The following is a 21,187-nucleotide window of genomic DNA, read 5'->3' on the forward strand; positions in this document are numbered from 1 at the left end:
ATTAGGAGTTTTGGGTTTCTATATATGTGTGTGTGAGAAATGACTAAAAAACATATATGAGAAATAAACTATTAAGGATAATTCAAGGAATTCATAAATTTCGGGGAATAGCGGGGACGGGGCGGGGATCCCCGCTCGGGTCCCCACGCCTGCTTCGGGGGAATTTTGTCCCCCGTCCCCATCCCCACGGGGAAAATTCCCCACAATCGGATCCCCATTCGGGGCAGTCCCCGCAGGGATCCCCGCGTCTCGGGGAATTTTGCCATCCCTACTTAAACCCAAATAAAATAGTATCTAAAACCCAAAATATAATATATCTAAAATCCAAAAAGATAATTATCTAAGGAACAAAAGATAATATCTAGTTTTATTCTCATTTAATTCCAAATCAAAAGTAATAATGACTTATTCAATTAGTATTTATAACAATAAATGAGATCATCATTATATAAGTCATTTATAGTGAAATAGCATAATTTGTGATTACAATTAATATATGTATTGCCCACAAACAAATTAGGAAATTAAAATAATTTCCTAACACATTCTTCTCCTTCTTCAACTTGGTATCAGTTGCCACCCTCGTCTTTCATCGGAGGTTGCATTGATACCACGCCTAATAACCTGCTGAGTTGTTATTTCGATTCCGCGCTTTGCCGTCTTCTCTCTTTTCCTGCCCTTGCTGCACTTCTGTTCGTCGATGCTCTTTCTTTATAATTATGCTATTCCAACTTGCAGGGTGCATCTTTGTGCATCTGTACAATTATTTCTGAAGGTGGTCTGATGATCCACGATCTCTCCAGCGTTCCCATAGCCTCCAATGCTGCAACTTTGTGAGCCAACCAATTTCCTTCTCTTGGAGTCCATGTGAAGCCAAATTCGATTTTTCCTCTTGTGAGTTCAAAAATATCCAGTAAAATAGGATCAATTTCACCTATTCTGCTTTTTTATTTTAATGTTTGCACTAGCATTATATTATCTGATTCTATTAACACCTTCTTCATCTTCATGTTTTTTGATGGAATAATGGCCTGCCTGATTGCTAAAGCTTCTGCTGCTAGACTAGAACCCGCCATAATTTTTGTTGATTCCCCAATTACAAGATTTTCTGTGCTGTCTCTGATTGTCACTGTAGTGGCTCCTGTCCCTGTTGTTGCTTTAAAGGATGCATCAACATTAGCCTTTATCCAAGGCTCTGGGGGAGGTCTCGAGGTAATGGTTCTACTTTTTCTTTTTACTAGTTGTTTATTCTCTATCTGCCTATCCTGTGTTGTTTCTATGAAATGTATCTCTGCCATTTTTGCTCTGTGAATTGTGCTGGCTGGATTGATTCCTATTTTTTGAAACACTGCTTCGTTTCTAGTTTTCCATATTTTCCAACTAAGAAAGGCTATCCTGCTGATCAAAACATCTTGCCCTATTTTTTACACTTCGTCTGATTTCCTGTATACATTTGAGAATCCACTTTCCATATGATGAAATTGTATCCATAGTTGGGCATTTCTGGCACTGGGTGCCGAACCAGGCAGCTCTCGTCCAAGGACACAATAGAATAGCATGCTCTGTGCTTTCAATTTCTAGGTTACAAATTTGACACATAGTACTCTTAGCAATTCTTCTCTTGAATAGGTTCTCATTCACTGGAATAATATTATGTGCAGGTTTTCATACAAATGTCTTTATTTTTTGAGGAGCTTTAATCTTCCAAATTTCTGCCCATAATTCCTTTAGGTCACTGCTTGTGGACGCTTCTCCTCCCTTCACTCCCATTTGTTCCTTTTTTGCCACATAATAGCCCGACTTAATAGAGTAGGATCCATCCAAAGTATATGGCCACACCAACCAATCCTCTCTATCTAATAAGCTAATAGGAGTTTTAATGATCTTCTCTTTTAACTCTGAACTGAAGATAGAACTGATCTTCCTAGAATTCCATCCTTCCCCTGGATCCATTAGTTCACTAACAAATTGCACCTCCCTATGTTGTTCATCTTGAATTTTCTTGGAACCAATAATCCAGTTATCTTCCCACACCTTTACTTTCCTCCCATTCCCGATATTCCATCAACCGTTCCTCCTCAGAAAGTCCCTCCCCTCTAGAATACTACTCCACATCCAGGATGTTTTTGCGTTCCTTTGAGCCTCCCAAAAAGAGCAATCTGGAAAGTATATTGCTTTCACAAATTTTACCCACAGAGACTCTGGGTTTTCTACGATCCTCCATGCTTGCTTGGCCAAGTGAGCTAAATTCTGAACATGGAAATCTTTAAAACCCAAACCTCCATCTTTTTTACTCATAGTTTTCATACGGTATGGAGATGGGACGAGACTGAGAAGAGCGAGCCTAGAAGAGTTTGGTTGGAGTGCTATGGTGTTCCATTACGTGCATGGTCAAGAGACACTTTTTGCAGGATAGGAGAACAGTGGGGTGAGGTGGTGGAATGTGATAATCTGACAGAATCGTGTAACTCATTTAGTGCAGGAAGAGTTCTGATTGATACGTGTGCCTTCGACATGATTAACGAATGGTTACACGTTACAATAGGTATGAGTGGGTTTGACGTAATGGTACGAGAAGTGGGTGGAGAGGGGTATCGAGAAGAATGTTTCGGTAAGCGAAAAAATAATACAGAAGATAGACACAGAAATTGAGAAGACGTGCAGAAATTAGGAGCTGGTAACACTGGCAGCACGGTCGATCGTGGTGGTGATCGGAGGATCGTTGGTGGGGACATGGCGGCAGTGTTTATGGCGGTGGAAAATAGGTCTGAAAAACAAGATAAGGGTAGGATGGTAAATTATTTGAATGAGTGGAATCACAAGAATTCAAAAATTAAGATTGGAGATGCAAATCGTACAGCATTAAACGTGAGACAGGATTCTCGGGGATCCTTTGCTATTAATGAGGAGATTGACTCCGAAAATACAGTATCCAATTATTATGAGGACCGTTATTTTGGGAACCAATTATATGAGGCTACAAGCAAAGAGAATGGGCTGTTAGCTAACAGGCCCAACAAAGTTGCAATAGGACTTGGACCCTTGGTGAAGGATGGGGCCGGGCTGCAAACAGCTGCTGCAGGGTTGCGTAACCGGGTAGGGCCAGAACCGGGTTCCATCTTGACCCGGCATGGAGTGCGCCATCTACCCGAGTCTGCTCCTCAAGCGTCGATTCCAAGAGGGAGTGGGAAGTGCGACGGGATGACTGGGTGGGAGGACGGATATGGTCAGCCAACGCAAGAAGCTAAGGAACCCTCCGATGCGATAACCCTGCAAGGAGAACGCCTTGTGAGCGGGGATAGATTGCAGGTGGAGCCCGGAAACAAGTGCGGCGCAGGGGATGGATCGCAACGCCATATAGTAGGAGGATGAGGGCAGCTGTGTGATCGAGAGGGGAGGACGCGGGAGGTGATGGCTGGGGGTATAATTGGTATAAATGCAGAACAAGCACAGGCACAAGGGATGTACTGTAACATGGAGGTGACGAGAATGAAGAGCGCTATAGAAGATGCAGTGCATTGTATGGATGATGGCAGAGTCAGCAGAGACAATACACCAGAGGAAGAGAGTCGTTTTTGAAGCACGGCAGACTTGAGACTGGAGGAAGGGGAAACATTGACGGAGGGCGGTGCACAGGGTAATAGGAATTGCCAAGAGGATGACAACGAACATGGTACAGAATTAGGATCAGAGACGGCGGCTGGTTCGGATGGTGATGATAAAATAACACGCAAAGAACAAAGACCTAGTTGGGGTGAGGAAATGGCTGAAAACAAAGAAGCTTGGAAGCTGGCAATAGAGTCAGGTGCTCAGTATAGTGATGAGGAGGATATCATGGCTATTTTGCAGGAGCAAAATGAAGTAATTGCGGAGAAGCGACGACAGGCGAAGCAGAAAGCAAAAGCTCGAAGGAGCCGGCCAAAAAATCCAAAATAGGTGTGCAATAAACTTGATCAATGATTTTAAGTTCTTGGAATATAAGGGGGTTGAGAGGTGCTGCAAAAATTAGCATGCTAAAAAATTTTAAAAATAAGTTTAGGTTAGAAATGTTAGGTTTGGTAGAAACAAAGAAAGAGATGGTGACTAAGTATGATGTAGTTCGTATCTGGAAAAGTGACAGTGCGGGTTGGGAGTTTGTAAATTCAACTGGAGCTTCTAGAGGGTTATTATTAATATGGGATGAAACTGTTTTCAAGCTTACTAACTGTTATAAAGGTGATAGATGGATGTGTGTTGAAGGAGTTGTGGTAAAAGATAATTTTCATTGTGTTATATGCTTAGTGTATGGTCCGCATATGAGAACTGAGAAGAGCTCCGTGTGGGAAGAACTGAGTTATATTACAGGACTGTGTCAGGTGCCTTTTTGTTATTTGGGGGATTTTAATGAAATTTTGCACTTGGAAGAAAGAAAAGGAGCGACAAGTCTATCGGCGTCTGCGGAAGATTTTAGAACATGGATAAATGACATGGAGTTGATTGATTTGCCACTAAATGATCGAAAGTATACATGGTTCAGGGGACAGTCATGCAGTCATATTAACCGGAGCCTAGTTTCTTTGGGGTGGCTTGAGGCATACCCAGAGACTTGTCTAAAGGGGGGCCCGAGAGGCTTATCGGATCATTGCCCTTTAATCATGGAAGACAACACGAAATTTGCTGGACCAAGACCATTCCGAAGTCTGGACTTGTGGTTCACACATGAAGGGTTTCTTAGAATGGTGAATGAAGAATGGAAGGAATTAGGTAACATACAATTCTTAGAGAAGATGAAAGCACTGTCTGTACCGATACGCAGATGGCATAAGCAGCACTTTGGGGACATGACTGAGAGGATAAAGAGATTTGAGGAATAAATAAAGAAGGTGGATGATATGGTTAATAGCGGACACTATGATGGGACAATGGAGGCAAGGAGAAGGGCATTAGTGAGATGCTGTGAAAAGTGGTATGTGAGACAAGATGTTCACTGGAAGCAAATGTCAAGATCTCGACATGCTCAAAAGATGGATAGGAACACGAAATATTTCCACAATATTGCTTCGGCAAGAAGAAGGAATAACCGTATTGAATCCTTGGAGATTAATGGGAGGCTAGTGAGAAATCAAGCAAGGATCAAAATTGCTATCAGTGATTTTTATAAATGTCTGTACCACCAGGAATGTTCTCCAAGTGTGAGCTTCAAGGATGGATTAGTCAATCGATTAGAGAGGGAAGAAGCGGAAGGCTTAGAGGTACTACCATCAGTGGAGGAAGTGAAAGAGGCAGTGTGTGATTGCGAATCTTCTAAGGCTCTATGAAGTGATGGATACAACATGAATTTTATAAAACAGTGCTGGAACGAGATAGGAACGGAATTCACTTCATCTGTGATAAGTTTTTTTGAGACAGCAAGACTACCAGAAGAATCTAATGTCACATGGGTAGCGTTGGTGCCGAAATTCATTGGGGCAAAGGAGATTAAAGATCTCAGACCTATCAGCATGGTTGGCTGTGTATATAAAGTTATTTCTAAATTGTTGACTCGAAGAATGAGGAGCGTGATGCCAGGTTTGGTTGGGGAATCACAGACTGCCTTTGTGAAGGGGAGGAAGATACATGATGGAGCCTTAATTGCATGTGAAATGGTGCAATGGTTAAAACAGAAAAAGAAGGCATCAGTAATTATCAAACTGGACTTCCATAAAGCCTATGATAGAGTTAAATGGTGTTTTGTCGATACTGTATTAGAGAAGATGGGCTTCGGTAGAACATGGAGGTCATGGATTAGGGAGTGTGTTAGCTCGGCATCTATATCCATTCTGGTTAATGGGTCACCGTCGAAACCTTTCAAGATGGAGAGGGGCCTACGGCAAGGCGACCCATTATCGCCTTTTTTGTTTGTCCTAGTGGTCGATGTGCTTAACAGGATTATTGGAAAGGCAGTAAGGAACGGTCGGATTTCTCCACTCTTAGTCGGGAGGGATAATATAGAGTTGTCACACCTACAATTTGCTGATGACACTATATTATTCTGTCCGCCGGAAGAGAATACATTGAGAAACTATCAGAGACTACTGAGGTGCTTTGAAATTATGTCTGGATTGAGCATTAATTTTGAAAAGTCCAACTTAATACCAGTAAATTGCAGCCAGGAGTGGGTCAGCCGGATGTGTCAACTACTAGGGTGCCAGGAGGCAGCTTTACCGGTGAGGTGTCTTGGCATTAACCTGGGAGCAAATCCACGGTTGGTGAAAACTTTGAAGCCGGTTTTGGATAAGGTGGAGGAGAAACTGAGCTTGTGGAAAGCAAAGGTGCTTAGTAAGGCGGGAAAGCTAGTGCTCATCAAGTCGGTGATCAACAGTCTACCTATATACTACCTGAGCTTGTATAAGATGCCAAACACGGTTTCACGTAGAATCATTTCCTTGCAAAGGAGGTTCTTCTGGGGAAAGGATGATGGAAGACCGGGTATGGCTCTCGTGAAGTGGGAGATGGTCCAGGCTCCAAAGAAGCTAGGAGGGTTGGGTGTGGGCGATGCAGTAGTCTGTAACACTGCTTTACTGTTTAAATGGTGGTGGCGATTCTCAAAGAAAGAATGTCCTCTGTGGAAGAAGATTGTGTGCTCCTGCAATAATTTGAATCCGAATCATTTGTTGTCAACTCAGGCATTATCAAAGCGAGGAGGCCCGTGGAGAGACATATGTCAAGTACAAATAAAGGAGCAACATGTCAGGCAGAAGATGATTGATGGCCTTGCTATGGAAGTAGGAAATGGTAGATACACCAAATTATGGGAGGATACATGGCTCCAAGTGGGAAAGCTGAAAGACTCCTTTCCGAGACTCTTCTTGATTTCAAACCAACAAGGATCAGTAATTGGAGATTGTGGGTTCTGGGATGGGATACAGTGGGTGTGGCACTTCCAATGGAGGAGAGAATTACGCCAATGGGAGACCGATATATTGGACCAGCTGCTACAAGTCTTGCATTCTGTTAGATTAATAACAGATGTGCAAGATAGAGTGGTGTGGAGGTTTGATAAAGAAGGAATTTATTCTACTAACTCATTTGTGCAGGTTTTGCAGGAAGAGACCTTGGATGAGGAGATTCTGAGCTATGGATTCACAAAGGAAATTTGGAAAGGGTTAGTTCCACCCCTGGTCGAGTTGTTCGCGTGGTTTGTTTTGGTAGAGAGGGTCAACACAAAGGATCGACTAAGTAGACTGGGAATCCTACAACAGAACGATAACTTGTGCGTGTTGTGCAAGAAGGATGTTGAAAATATCCAACACTTATTTGTTACTTGCGAGTTCTCTTGGAAGGTGTAGCGTGCATGGATCTCATCGTTTGGACAGGAGTGGACTGCTCCAGGTAATTTAAAAGATCACTTTGAGAGTTGGAGATATATGCCAGTAAAAAAGAACAATGTAAGAGTTGGATAGTGAGATTTTTCTCAGTAATATGGATTATTTGGCTAAGACAGAATGAAGCTATATTTCAGAGTAAAACAACAGGAGTTGCAGATTGTGTGGATCAAGCGTTTACATGTGCTATACAATGGTATGATAAATAACTCACGTTGTCGATGGCTATGCCGGAGATGACATAGGAGTTGTTGTAAATTATGCACCTAGTCTATATGTACTTGCTCTACTAAAATGTTGAGCTATTTCTTTCCAAAAAAAAAAGCTATCTTATCCCAACTCTTCCAATGTATTCCGCGTTCCTTGCCTGGTGCCGCCCACCAACTCGTCTCTTGTGAGAGTGGATATGATTCCCATGATATAGATTTGTTTTGTTTCGCTTCGCCTCATTCTACCAAAAATATTATAAGGTCAGTTGAGTAAATTTAAACGTCTTTTTTTTTTTTGGAACGTATATACCATGATTGCATCTCAATATGTCATACCATATTGTCGCGAAGCCACTATAACCAAGTTTACTTGTTTTTCCCTGTTAACAATCTAACAAAAAAAAAAAAAGAAAAAAAACTAAACACAGTCCCACTACCATCTCACCTTAATTAACCCATCTAAACCCTCAATTAGATTTGGAGATGTTGCTAATCGATCACGTGAGCTGTTGCATTTGAACATCCACTGCAAAATGTTACCTCTGGTTCCCTAGCATACACACTTGTCACAATAAGAAAGCAGACACCGTATACATATATAGCAAGACAGTGGCTTCTACACGAAGAATCCGCCAACCTTTAAACCATTGAAAAATCAAAACAGGAATTACATAAGGGGCCAACAGAGGAGAAAAGTCGAAAACATTGAGGGAAAAAAAAAAAAGAAAAAAAAGAAAACGTCCTTGTATAAACGAATTCCATGAATTACAAAGGGGGACGTGTGGAACAATGATGTTTGATATCTTGAGAAGTATATGTTTGAACGGACGTTAACGGTTACGATTCATTGACAATCCTATAGTGTACACTCAATTTTTCAAAACTTTCATGCACGAACACTCTCTAGCAGTGCTGCCAGAGTTACGTGGCCATTATTGCTAGAAACTTGCTAGTGTTTCATCTGTAAATGGAAAAGGATAAGGCAAGCACACCAACAAGCCTAAGAGCAAAACTGTTATTCCAAACGCAACATACTTCTGATCAGGATCACTTATTTCTTCAGAGAGAGGAGAAATTGGACCTCGTTGCAAGAAAAATATGAGAACTACCCAGTAGAATGCTACATCATCAATCAGAGACGAGAGTCCAAGCAACACAATCGAAAATCCTGTCAAGCGAACTGACGCCTGCCAAATACACTTACATTAGCAACATTGAAGAGCAATTAGATCTAATTGATCGTATAACTCTTTATGATACTTGCAAAACAAGTTTCGCTCAAATATTTTCTAGTTCAAAGGAAATTACTAAAAGTGATTTGATACCTTTCTTCCCCATATGGCAAAAGATATTCTCCCTCCATCAAGCTCTCCGGCAGGAATGCTATTGATGGCATTAATAAGAAGCCCTGCCCATGCCCAAATCACAAGAGGATTGACGGAGATTGGCGTGCCGTCCTTGAGCACCTCACCAAGAAGCAGCTTTGCTAAAGGGGGAAAAAATTGTCAGTGTTGTCAATGATATATTATTCAGTTATGGGACTAATAACTTTAATTTGTTGACATAGCTAGGGAGAAAAAGAAAGGCTCATCTGATTATTGCTACAACCTACAAATGAATGCACGCACAATTCATCAAATCTTTTTCTGCTTGCCTATCTAAAGTTCATGGTCTTACCAATGCCGCCAGCAAGAAATGACTCGTGAAATACAGAGGCATCAACAACAACGCCAAGACCATCACTTGGAGGTAAGACAAAACCTAAAAGCAGAAGCAGAAAACCCAAGGAAAAGCCAGCTATTGGTCCAGCAGCAGCAAGCTTTAGCAGATCTTCACGATTGGATACGATGTTTCTTATCCTTGTAATAGCACCAAAAGAGCCTATCTGCCACCAAATTACTCATAAGAATTTTTGTACAATACTATAGAAGAGCATAGAAAGTGTACGTATAAAGAGTACATTTACTTAACATTTGCCAAGACAAACACACAGATAAATTGTTTCAAGATGAGATGCATGATCAAATGGATACTTAATTAACAATACGTAAATCAATGCTCTACACAAGTATGCATACTCTGAATGATTTAAGGAATACATATTACAGGGAGTAGGCAGAGAATATGGTGGACTAAATCAATGTCAGCTAAATAAAGAAACTAAGGAGAAACATATTTAAAAGAAGATTTAACAGATACAGATTTGTATCATACAACCTGCCAGCTAGGAACAAAGAATGGAACCCCAAGCTTAACACCAATGTTCTGGGCAACTAAAAAGTGGCCAAGTTCATGTATACCCAGAATGAGAGCAGTAACAGCGGCCCCAGGCAAGCCATCCTTTAACAAGTTCAGATTGTCAAAAGTTGATCTGGAATATTAATAACATCATTTGGGTGAAAAATCGCAATGCAAAACTAGCTAATTAACAAAAATCTTTATGCAGCAATTGGAGGCTATTAACCAATCCAGATTTATGCGGCAATTGGCAGTTTTAATACCTCAAAAATATGCATAAAACAAAATTTACACTATAGGATTAAAAGTGCAAGAAAAACTGAAGCATCTATGTGATAAACTGATGTCAGCAACTAGAGAATTTCTGAAAAAAGTTTATGAAATATTACATCAGAAATGAATAAGAATTCGTCAAAAGCCAAGGTATTTATTAAGAACAACCTATTAAGAAAATAACAACTAAAAAAAAGATAAATAATTTCGTACCCAACATTTTTACTAGTAAAACCTGTTCTGAGGATGGAATAAAGTACGCTAGGTCAGTAAAGGAAACAAAGAAAACAGTTGTCGTATACTAAATTTAAACTTAAAGAGTTTAAAGAATATAATGTGGCAAATTAAGGAGAAAGAAAATTGCTCACAATAAATTAGATTGCAAAGCAGGAACATTGCGAAGCAATAACGTAAACACAGTAACAAGTCCAAAAGCTCCAGCAGCAAACCATTCAGGTACCGCTGCAAAGACAGTTAACACCAGAAGTTCAAATAATTATCTCTAACTTCATTTTCTCCAAAAAAAAAATCCACTTTTTCTGCAGCCACAAGATAAGTGTACCAGTTGTCTCAGGTTGTAAGGTTGTTCTTGGAACCACTACAGCAACTGGCTTATCATCCTCAGGATTGACCAGCAGGAAAAGTTTGTATTCATCTCCGAATTTTTCCTAAAACAAAAAAATATGCAGAATTGTAGTTACGGAACTGGTAGCACATCCACCTAACCAAATTACAGAAAACAATATATATATCGAAGTAACATACTTGCATCCTTTTTGATATCTTATCATAACTTTTAGAAGCTTGCCCTCGTAGATTTCCTTTAAACAACACCCCACCCTAGCAGACAAACAAAAGATCGTAAAACAACAAGAACATTTTCGTGCGCAAACAGAAAAGGAGGAAAGATCGATGCACACCTCATAAGGATCTTGGCTTGTCACAAAAAAGGTATCAAATCCAAATACTTGGTTCTTAAGAATTTCAATAGTTTCCTTGGGAATTTTTATTGCATCATCCAGTTGCTGAGGCTGTTTAGAACAAAGAACGGAAATGCAGAAAATGGGTTGAAAAAACAAGTATGCCTCTTTTAATGCAGGAAGTATTAAACATATTATGTAATCACCTTCACACCTGGCAGTGGTGATCCACTGGCAACTTCAATGGTATCCACACTCTGTTACATCACAAATCCAAAGAATAAGAGATCAGCAAAAGCAGGGCTGGAGGATACAATGCCTGTCACTCCAAATGAAAATGATGGAGTTTTCCTCTTTCTATTTCTTTCTTTACAACTAACACCAAATCTGATGATGGAAGTTCAAATTTTTGGGGAATAGGAGACTGTTATATTCCTGAACTATTATTAGACTGTCAGCCAGATGCTTAAAATGCTAAACGGCAAGCAACTAGTCGTATAATGAGACTAACAAAAGTAAGTACCTCCATAAATGCTTTGGTTTCCACAAATTATACCAGATAACATAGACAATAGCTATACACATTTTCTACATTCAGGTGGCGACCAGAATCCTTCATGATCAATTAATTTTCCTGCTCCTTCAACAGTTACTGTTGGAGAAACAGAGAGGGAACAGAATTATATTTAATAGTGCCTAAAACAAAATTAGCCTGTTGCATACATCATGAGTGGACTAGATAATAAACTCAATTTTTCAAATGGATTATTGAGTACACTATATACATGACTAACAGTCCTTTGAGCAGTTTTTAAAAAGACAGAAAATAATGACTAAAGAAAATAGAATATACACAAACTATGGAAATGTAACCATTTAGGACCAAATTGCCAAATTTAAAGCAACAAAAAATAAATAAGTCAAACATTACCTGCACATCACTTTGATCCTTATTTTCACTAAAACTATTTAGCTGTTCTACATCTTCAGACTGAGGACTACTTTGCTCAAAGGAATCTTGCAAAGGTTGTGTTTCTCCAGTTTTATGTTCTTTTTTTTCCTAAGGAAAATTGAAAAAAATTAAATGTTATTGAGGAAAAAGTAAATGGCAGCACGCAAAGCTAAGAAGCGACGACCATTCTTCCTACAATGTTTTTGTGTGAATGGTCAACTAAAAAAACAATAAAAAATAAAAAACATAAACGACCCAATAAGATTGACATCTAATTTGTTGAAATATTCACATTCCAAATGAAATGTTTTGCATGTTTGGCCGCTGCTATGATAAGCATAAAATTTAATTTATAGTTTTATATCATTCAGAAAATCATTTGAGAATTCAGATCTTAGATAGCACAGAAAATTACTATTATCATATCGTACTAATGTGAAAACCTATATTTCATTATCAAAATTTCAACTTTATCCAAATTCAATTGGCTTGGTTCATAAAGGCATCCATGCAATTTTGCAAAATTCCAAATAAGCCAAGTCCTAACATAACTAGAAAGAATCCATAGCAAGACAAACTTCATTTTGAAGAGCCTAAAGAGAACCAACCTGATTCCTGAAGATGAAGTCAACAGTGAAGTAGAGGAAGTTGAAAAGAATATTACTAAGAATCTTTAAACTAAAAAAAAAAGATACCAATGATCAGAATTTGAAACTAATTGACACTAACTTCTGAAACTAAAATAACTGTTATAACAGATGCTAGTCTAATAGATATAGTGCAGCAAATTGTCAAAATTTGAAACAAACTAACTAACTATAACTAACTTCTGATTTCTAACTAACCTGACAGTTACAACAAATTAACCAACTCACAAATTCTCCAACAGATATAGTACCAAAGCAAACTGAAAGTACCTCCTCATTGTCACCCTCGGGATCTGAATGTGGCTCAGTAACACTACAAGCAATTCGTCTCTTCCCTCTTTATTCCAAAATAACATCGCCACGCGAAGCAGAATCAGTAATAATTCAGAAAAAATAAACAAATAAACAAATAAAACGCAAATTCCACTGAGAATGGAAAGCAAAGCCGCTACCTGAAGCTCGAGCTCAGCTTGAAGGAACTCCAACGCCGTAGAGAGCGGCGAAAACCAATGGAGGAAGGAAGTTGACAACGAAGATTGAATTCAAAGCAAGTGGCGCAGCGCGAGGAGGGAACGAGATTCCCGCGAAAAGTGGCTGACGGTGCCGCCGAGAAGTTCATGGTTTTTTCGTTCAGAGAGATAGGTGAAGTTACCTAATTAAGATGAAAACCTAGCTTCATTAGAATGAGAAATTGAAAAGAAAGATTGAATTTAAGTATTAGAATTAGATAGTGAAAATCGATAGTATATTTAGTACTATGAATAGCAGAGAAGAGAAGAGAAGACAAGCTATCCCCCTTTTTTTGTAGTTACCGCGAAAAGATCTTTTTTTTTTCTCGTGCTTCGAGGACATAGGTAAGCGGGAGAAGTTTTGGGTAACCAATCAGGAGTTGACACGTAAGAAGATTATGGATTGAGATTTCATTTTTTTTTTCATATTTCTGTTTTAATTGTATTTATTTATTTATTGAGGCATGTAACTTGCAAGGTGTGCGAATATTTAACGCTGCTTGCTTTTAGCTTGTGTTATGTCTGCACTTACATGAGAGTGGATCCCTCAATTTTTTTAACAATTAAAAAAGTAAAATATGATCTCTAATTACATCAGTATCTTGTATTTTAATTTCACGAAGTTCGATACAATATTATAGTTTTCCACTTATTAAACGTTGAATACTTTAAAGTTTAAACACCATTGCTTGTAGGTAAGAAAAAAGTGTTTTGTAATAAAATTGAGACCGAATGCGTCATTCCAATAGACAACCAAAGAAGAAAGTTGTATCCATAGTAATTAAAATGGACCGAATCAATTGGTTCAATTAAAAAATTAGCAAACAAAATTCTATATCGATTCGGTCTAAGGTCAGGACCGTTTAAAATAGAGAATCAGAATAAATCGGTTAAACTCATATTGGACTGGTCAGAACTGACCAAATCGAGTAAAAATCAAACCGAATCGAACCGTTTAATTCCAACTGAAGGCAAAGCTACGATACATCTAGATTCTGCCAGTCCATTTTTGGAAAATTTTAAAAAATGGTTGTCATGGGATTGGTACTTCTAACTCCAAGATTACAAGAAGAACATTCACACCACCAAGTTACATTGCTTCTTGCTAACATATATCCAAATTATAATACATATAGCAATTTTTTACTTTATTTATATTCAATTAATTTTAATTTTAAAGTCACTCATTTTTAAATCAATTATATTTTATTTAACTATAAATTTTATATATAGGGACGGACCCAGGTAGTGAATTAGGGGGGCATTTGCCCCCACTCTTATAAAAAAAATATATATACATATGTAATATGCCCCATTTTAAATTTTAAATGACCCCATTACAAATAAATTTAGTCCAATTATTTAAAGTCTCATCCACTTTATCTTTTTATCATTTTGACTATTAGTTAACATAATCAAATTTAGTCTTCTCTCATTCTCAAATCTCAGTCGTCATCACTCCTTTATTCTTTTAAATCATCTTCTTAGTTTCAACATTCTTTTTATATTCCTTTTCTAGTGGTCATCTTTTCTTCATCAAAAGGTAAATTTTTAAGTTTTCTATTTTTTTAATATAACTCTTTATGACTCTATGTATCTTTCAATTTCATTGTTTCTCTTTTTGATATTTTCAATTACAAATTATAATTCAAGCCATTATAGTTTAGGTATTAATCTAATTTTTTATTCTCTTTATAAATTTATATATTTTATTTTATTCTCAATTTAGTGATCTTTATTATTTATTTGTTTATCTTTCGTTCTATTTTATTATATGTAATTATGTTGTATATAAATTTCTAAAGTCAATTGATCAATTTACTAATTTAGAATATATATTTTTTATTTATAGAAATAATAATAAAAAAATATTTTAAAAAATATATTTTCTTCTATTTTATTATATGTAATTTTTGACTTTTTTTTATTCGAATAATTAATGTGCATTTTTATTTTTTTGAATTTAGATTAATATATCTTTTGATAGTAATGTATATTATTTTTGCCCCCTCAACATAAATTTTCTGGATTCGTCACTGAATATATATATATATATATATATATATATATATATATTAAAAAATAAAAAAATTATTAATTATAATTTATTTTTTTTTTCATGATTATATGATATCTATTAATATTATTTTTTTAATAAATACTTGTAGTATATAATAATAGGTAAAGACTCACAGTTGTCTTCATATGAAGTTGATAGTTGAAAATCGTTAGATGATATTTAGTTAAACTTGTCAAATTATCTAATTATTTTTAAATATCAACTTCACATGAAAATTAACTATATGTAAGTTTTTACTTATAATAATATAATAATACAATAAATATAAATTAATTAATAAAGTTTTAAAATTTAAAAATGATAATTATTTTTATAAAAATAAAATAAAAGTACTTATAATAAAGAAAAAATAATTAAATTTTACATAATTATTTAATTATACCGGATTAACCGGTTCGACCAGTGACCCACCGGTTGAATCAGTAACCCAGTAATTCAGTAACTTTATCGGTTTGATCACCGGCTCGGTTCTGACAACTATGGTTGTATCACTCATTTTAAATATATAATTATTGTGTATTTAAAAAATTAATTATTATATATTTGTATATAAATATATATTATTTTATGTTTATACACTTTTTACATATATTTATATTTTATATTTTAATATATATTTTATTAAAATAACTAATTTAATAGTTTTTTTTGTATACACACATAATATATTTAATATTTTAATATGTATTCTATATGTCATATAGGTAACAAATTTAATAATTAATTTTCAATGTATATACAAAACAAAATTGTAAGATAAATAATCAATAAAAGGTTGTATGTGTATATAATATCAGTAAAATATTGTAGTGGAGTAATGTTATTTAAATTGATATCAATGAGAAACAAAGTTAAATTCAAAAGCAGGAAAAAAAAAGGTAAACAAAAAAAATCATAAGTAAAAATCACAATTTAATCACAATTTAGGCGGAGGAAGTCATAAATAAATTTTCCAAAATATACAACTCACACCTTTTCTATATTAAATGGGATATAAACTAAATCAGTTACTCAAATTGGGTCAACATCATACAAAGGTAAAGACTAAAGAGTATTCATTTAATTCATCAGTGTGTTAGTCCCTATCATTACTATCACCATTTGGCTTGTACAATGTTCACACATCTGGCTTTTCATCCCATCTACTCTTGCGCATTCCTCTTCTGATTCTACTTTTCGTTTGGGATGCTACACTAACACTACTACTCTGCCCAAGTAACTTCTCTATGTGTTCAGGTAATGGAGGAAGAGGCAAGTGAATGAGTTCCACTTTGCCATCATCACTATCATCATCACTAATCCAACCATAGCAAGGCTTACGCCTGCGTTGCTGAACCTTCTCAGGTGCTTCCAAGGATGTAGTCATGTTAGTCTTCACAAAACTGGTCCCAACATTGTTCATATGTGTTTGTGTGGTGGTATTTACATTGTTTGCAGGGTTTGGCTCATCTTGTTCTTTTCTTTCAGCTGGAACAGTTGAATCCTTAACATCTGCAAACAACACAATGTTTGGTATTAGCAAAAGCTTTATACACAAATACGTGGTGTCTGACTTTTTGTGCACCGTAGCATTTTTAAGCAACTGAATATCAATTTGAATTTAATTTACTCTATCGGAAGCTTACATTATTCATCATTTCTTTGCAGCTTAGTATCCCATTGACTAGAATACCAGCTTAGTATACTACTTAGGATGAGAAGGAGTAAATACCAATCATGAATCATTATTCATTCAGTACTTATGTTTAATTAAGATAGATATAAGATTTTTCAACTGTCAAAGAAGAAAGATATAGATTTAGCCATTTAGTGATAATGTCTAAGTTGTAAAGAATGAATAATAACCTTGTTTCAGGGAATGCAAATATATACTTCAATGAGAGGGAAGTGATGAAGGATGGGATTCAATTACCTATTGATTGATTAGAAGGTGGAATTGTATCTTGATCATGATCATTGGTTCGAGATGCAGAGTCCAAACCATCAGCACTAGCATGCAATAATGAAGGGTCATGATTCACCACCAGGCTAGAGGATCCAACTTCAGTGATCCCAGTTGCAAAAGTAGCATCAGCTGAAGATGTCAGAGCAAACCCATCCCTTCTTGTATTCTCCTGCAAATTTTCCTCCTTGTTCTTGTTTGGAGGAGGATTCATGTAAATTTTAATTGTTATATCCACAAAAAAAAGTGGTGTGTATAGTAATCTAGGCTTAATTCATGTCTAGCATAGTTATTCATGTTATTCATTCAATTTACTTAATTAGTAAAAGAGATTAGTACAATGTTGGTGTTCAAATACTATAGAAAACAGAATTTTCCAGAGAAGACAAGGAATGCATTTAGCAAGCAAATAAAATGAAAATATGTAACTTCATTGACATAATTCATCGGTAAAGACTTGATCATATCTAAACCTTAACAATTTCCACTTCATAACATATAATGAAGCAGCAAATGGAAACAAAATAAGAATTAAAAACCAAATAACCTTGTCTTCTTGTTTGGCAAGTATGGTTTCTATTAGGAGATTGTAAGAGCCATCCTCAATAAAAGGCCATGCTCCTTCATAAACCTGTAGATTATGAGTAAAGCAAGAAGATTAAGACTGACTACAAAAATATTATTCGTGGCACATTCTTACATCCATATCTTTTATTTAACAAATAATAATAATATTGGACTAACATCAAGAAGCTCGTTAACAGTTTCTTGAACAAGTTTTCCCTCGAATCCAAACTGCGTCATTGCATCAAGGGCAGCATCCATTCTTGAGCTTCCAACCATCTGCAAACAGAAAAAAAAAATGCCATCAAGAAAAGGGGGAAATGCGAAATGATCAAAAACGCATTAAAAATCGAAACTTTATAGATATCCCAAGAAATAGCGATCAAGAGTGTGTGAAATGTAGGACCTTTTTGCGTGGTCTACCTCTTGGCGCCATGCCCTAGCTAGCTTTCTTTCTTGTTTCAGCTGAACCTGGTTTTCTTGGTATGATTGAGTTGGTGGTGTTGGAAAAATAATGAAAGAGAGAAAGAGAGAAATAGAAAAGAAGTGAGTGAGTAATGAATATTTGGAGGTGGTGGGTTATTCAAAGGGACACAAATAAGTTTTCCATTTGTGTGATGCAATGCATTTGATCAGTGTGACAGTGACAGTACTGTGATTAAGGAATGAGTAAGACAGCAATGCATAAATATGATGGTCTTGAAATGGAAATGAGGAAAGTCAGTGGAAGTTATACCTTGTACGCTCTGCGCTCATACTATGAACATGAAAGGACGAAAGGATGAAAGTTGAGATAATTTTATAGTTTTTATTAAATATAAGTTGAAAAAGTACAGGTAACCAACAAGATTTTTGAATAATGTGTAAATAATGTAAATTAATAGGGTTAAAGAGTAAATTTAATTAGTAGCATTAAATTATGGTGTAGTGTATTTTCATTTGATTGGTGGTTGTTCATGTTGTTCAAAATGTTTATTGTTTCCCTAGCACTCCCCTTTATATTTATTTAAAAGTAATTAATTTTTTATTTTATTACTTTATTAATTTTTTTATTTTCAAAAATTTTGATCCAAAAATAAATTATATATGAAGTAATTTAATAAAATAAAATAAAATTTTTAACCATCCTCAATTTTTTTATATAAACATGTGCTTATGTGATTAATTATTAACAAATAAATAAATATATAATTCATATTTTATTAAATAAGTAGCTAACTTGTTCCAAAAAAATTCAAATAATTTAATTTTCAATAAAACTTTATTAATTTAGAAGTCCTATAACTTTTCTGTCAAATAGATGAACTCTTTTAGTGCTTTTAAGTGAAATTTTTAATATATATGTTGGATAAATAAATTTTAATAAATTTTATTATAAAATAATTAAATTATTAAAAAATATTATTAGATCACAACTTATTTTTTCTTAAAACAAAATTTCATTTCAAACACTAAAAAAACTTTGATAAAAATCAAAATATCTTATCTAAAATTCTTTAAAATCAATCGAGTGTTTAGTCCACTTTATTTTATCAAGCAGCTCAAAAGTCGTCAGTGATAGAGTTCCGTGATAGACTGGTTAACCGGATAACTGAAGAGGATGCAGCATAATTGAAATGGATGCCATCTAATGAGGAAATTAAGGATGCAGTTTGGAATTGTGAATCAATTAAGACACTAGACAGTAATGGGTATAATATGAATTTCATTAAGAAGTGTTGGGAGAATATTTATGGGAAGTTCACTGCTGCCGTGATGGGATTCTTTCAGTCAGCTGTTTTACCTAAGAATGCGAATGTTACTTGGGTGGCTTTGGCGCCAAAGTTTGTCGGAGCTAAAGAAATCAAGGACCTTAGGCCGATTAGTATGGTGAGTTGTGTTTATAAGGTTATATCAAAGATCCTGGTTCGAAGGATGCGGAAGATAATGCCAGGGTTGGTAGGAGAAACACAAAGTATTTTTGTGCAGGGTAGGGCTTTGATTGCATATGAAACTGTGCAGTGGCTGAAGTTGAGAAAAAAGAGCTCGACAATTATTAAACTAGACTTCCAAAAGGCTTATAATCGAGTCAAGTGGAGTTTTGTGGATATTATTTTGCAGACGATGGGGTTTGGTCATAGATGGAGGGAGTGGATAAAAGAGAGTGTGTGTTTTGCGTCTATATCGGTCCTAATAAATGACTCTCTCTCTAAACCCTTTAAAATAGAAAAGGGTCTACGACAAGGGGATCCTCTTTCTCCCTTTCTATTTGTGCTTGTTGTAGATGTTCTACATAGGATGATTAGAGAGGCGATGCAGAATGGACGCATTACTCCATTGTTGGTTGGAAGAGATAACATTGAGTTGTCATATTTGCAGTTTGCGGATGATACTATACTTTTTTGCCCTTCTGAAGAAGAGACGATCAGAAACTATAAGCGGTTGCGGCACTGCTTTGAGATGATGTCAGGGTTGAGTATTAATTTTAACAAGTCTAACTTGATCCCGATTAATTGTGAGCAGAGTTGGGCACGACAGATGTATCGACTGTTGGGGTGTAAAGAGACATATTTACCTGTCAGATATCTTGACATTTTTCTAGGGGTAAATCCGAGGCTGATCAAGACATGAAAACCAGTGATTGACAAGGTAGAAGAAAAGCTAAGTCTGTGGAAAGCAAAGTCTCTAAATAAAGCGGGAAAGTTGGTTCTCATTAAATCTGTTCTTAATAGCCTGCCTATTTACTATCTCAACTTGTACAAAATGTCGAAGGCAGTAGCAGAAAAAATAATATCCTTACAGAAACGCTTTTTGTGGAGTAAGGAGGACGGGAGGGAGTATTTGTCAACTACAAATTAGGGAGCCACAAGTGAGAAAGAAGATAATCAGAAGCTTGGCTATGGAACTAGGGGATGGCAGGATAATCCGTTTTTGGGAGGATAGTTGGTTACCTTATGGTGCTCTGAAAGTTACTTTTCCAAGATTTTTCTCGGTCTCAAATCTTCAAGGATCTGTCATAGGGGATTGTGGGTTCTGGGATGGGTTATAGTCGATTTGGAATTTCCAGTGGCGACGAGAGTTGTTGCAATGGGAGCTGGAACTAGTAAACCAACTTCATGCGGTTCTGCAATTAGTGCAACTGACAACTGAGAAAGAGGACAGAGTGATCTGAAAATTTGATAAAAAAAAAAGGGTATTTATTCTACTAACTTCTTTGTGCAGGTATTGCAGGCAGAGGTACTTCCGGCAGATATCACAAGCTATGGCTTCACTAGTACTATTTGGAGAGGATTCGTCTCACTAAGGGTTGAGTTGCTTACTTGGTTTGCACTGGTTGGTAGGGTGAATACAAGGGAAAGACTATGTAGATTAGGTGTTATTGACCAGAATGATAACATGTGTGTTTTATGTCATAAGCCTGTTAAAACTGATTTTCACTTGTTTATTGGTTGTGAGCTCACTTGGCAGATGTGGTGTGCTTGGTTATTCGCTGTTAGAAGGATATAAACTATTTCAGGTACGCTCAAGCAA

At 36.2% G+C, this 21,187-nt stretch overlaps 3 protein-coding genes across 7 annotated transcripts; 1 reads left to right on the forward strand and 2 right to left on the reverse strand.

Annotated features, from left to right (window-relative positions):
- The first annotated feature begins 4,046 nt into the window (after positions 1-4,046).
- Positions 4,047-4,853, forward strand: LOC107606625 (uncharacterized). The gene has a single exon (XM_016308666.1). The coding sequence runs from the start codon at positions 4,047-4,049 to the stop codon at positions 4,851-4,853; it is 807 nt and encodes a 268-aa protein (XP_016164152.1).
- A 3,429-nt stretch (positions 4,854-8,282) lies between these two features.
- EGY2 (ethylene-dependent gravitropism-deficient and yellow-green-like 2) lies at positions 8,283-13,434 on the reverse strand. 4 transcript variants are annotated; one of them, XM_021107298.2, is made up of 13 exons: positions 13,339-13,434; positions 13,035-13,234; positions 12,853-12,919; positions 11,915-12,043; positions 11,190-11,240; positions 10,984-11,094; positions 10,829-10,903; positions 10,626-10,731; positions 10,432-10,525; positions 9,770-9,923; positions 9,230-9,437; positions 8,878-9,038; positions 8,283-8,739 (listed from the first exon to the last, which is right to left on the reverse strand). In XM_021107298.2, the coding sequence occupies exons 1-13, from the start codon at positions 13,432-13,434 to the stop codon at positions 8,491-8,493; spliced, it is 1,701 nt and encodes a 566-aa protein (XP_020962957.1). In that variant the 3' UTR covers positions 8,283-8,490. The 4 variants fall into 4 exon arrangements, with proteins under 4 accessions (XP_020962957.1, XP_088349500.1, XP_088349499.1 ...); XM_088493374.1 differs by lacking the exon at positions 13,339-13,434 and adding an exon at positions 12,544-12,613 and having other exon boundaries at positions 13,035-13,117; XM_088493373.1 differs by lacking the exon at positions 13,339-13,434 and having other exon boundaries at positions 13,035-13,332.
- A 2,668-nt stretch (positions 13,435-16,102) lies between these two features.
- On the reverse strand, positions 16,103-18,262 carry LOC107608225 (uncharacterized). 2 transcript variants are annotated; one of them, XM_021107299.2, is made up of 5 exons: positions 18,101-18,262; positions 17,858-17,956; positions 17,661-17,744; positions 17,084-17,306; positions 16,103-16,662 (listed from the first exon to the last, which is right to left on the reverse strand). In XM_021107299.2, exons 2-5 carry the CDS (start codon positions 17,954-17,956, stop codon positions 16,289-16,291), a joined length of 780 nt encoding a protein of 259 aa, XP_020962958.1. In that variant the 5' UTR covers positions 18,101-18,262; the 3' UTR covers positions 16,103-16,288. The 2 variants fall into 2 exon arrangements, with proteins under 2 accessions (XP_020962958.1, XP_016165568.1); XM_016310082.3 differs by having other exon boundaries at positions 18,084-18,262.
- Positions 18,263-21,187: the final 2,925 nt, after the last annotated feature.

Source organism: Arachis ipaensis, chromosome B7, assembly GCF_059453495.1.
Source record: "Arachis ipaensis isolate K30076 ecotype BB chromosome B7, ASM5945349v1, whole genome shotgun sequence".
Classification (NCBI taxonomy): Eukaryota; Viridiplantae; Streptophyta; class Magnoliopsida; order Fabales; family Fabaceae; genus Arachis; species Arachis ipaensis.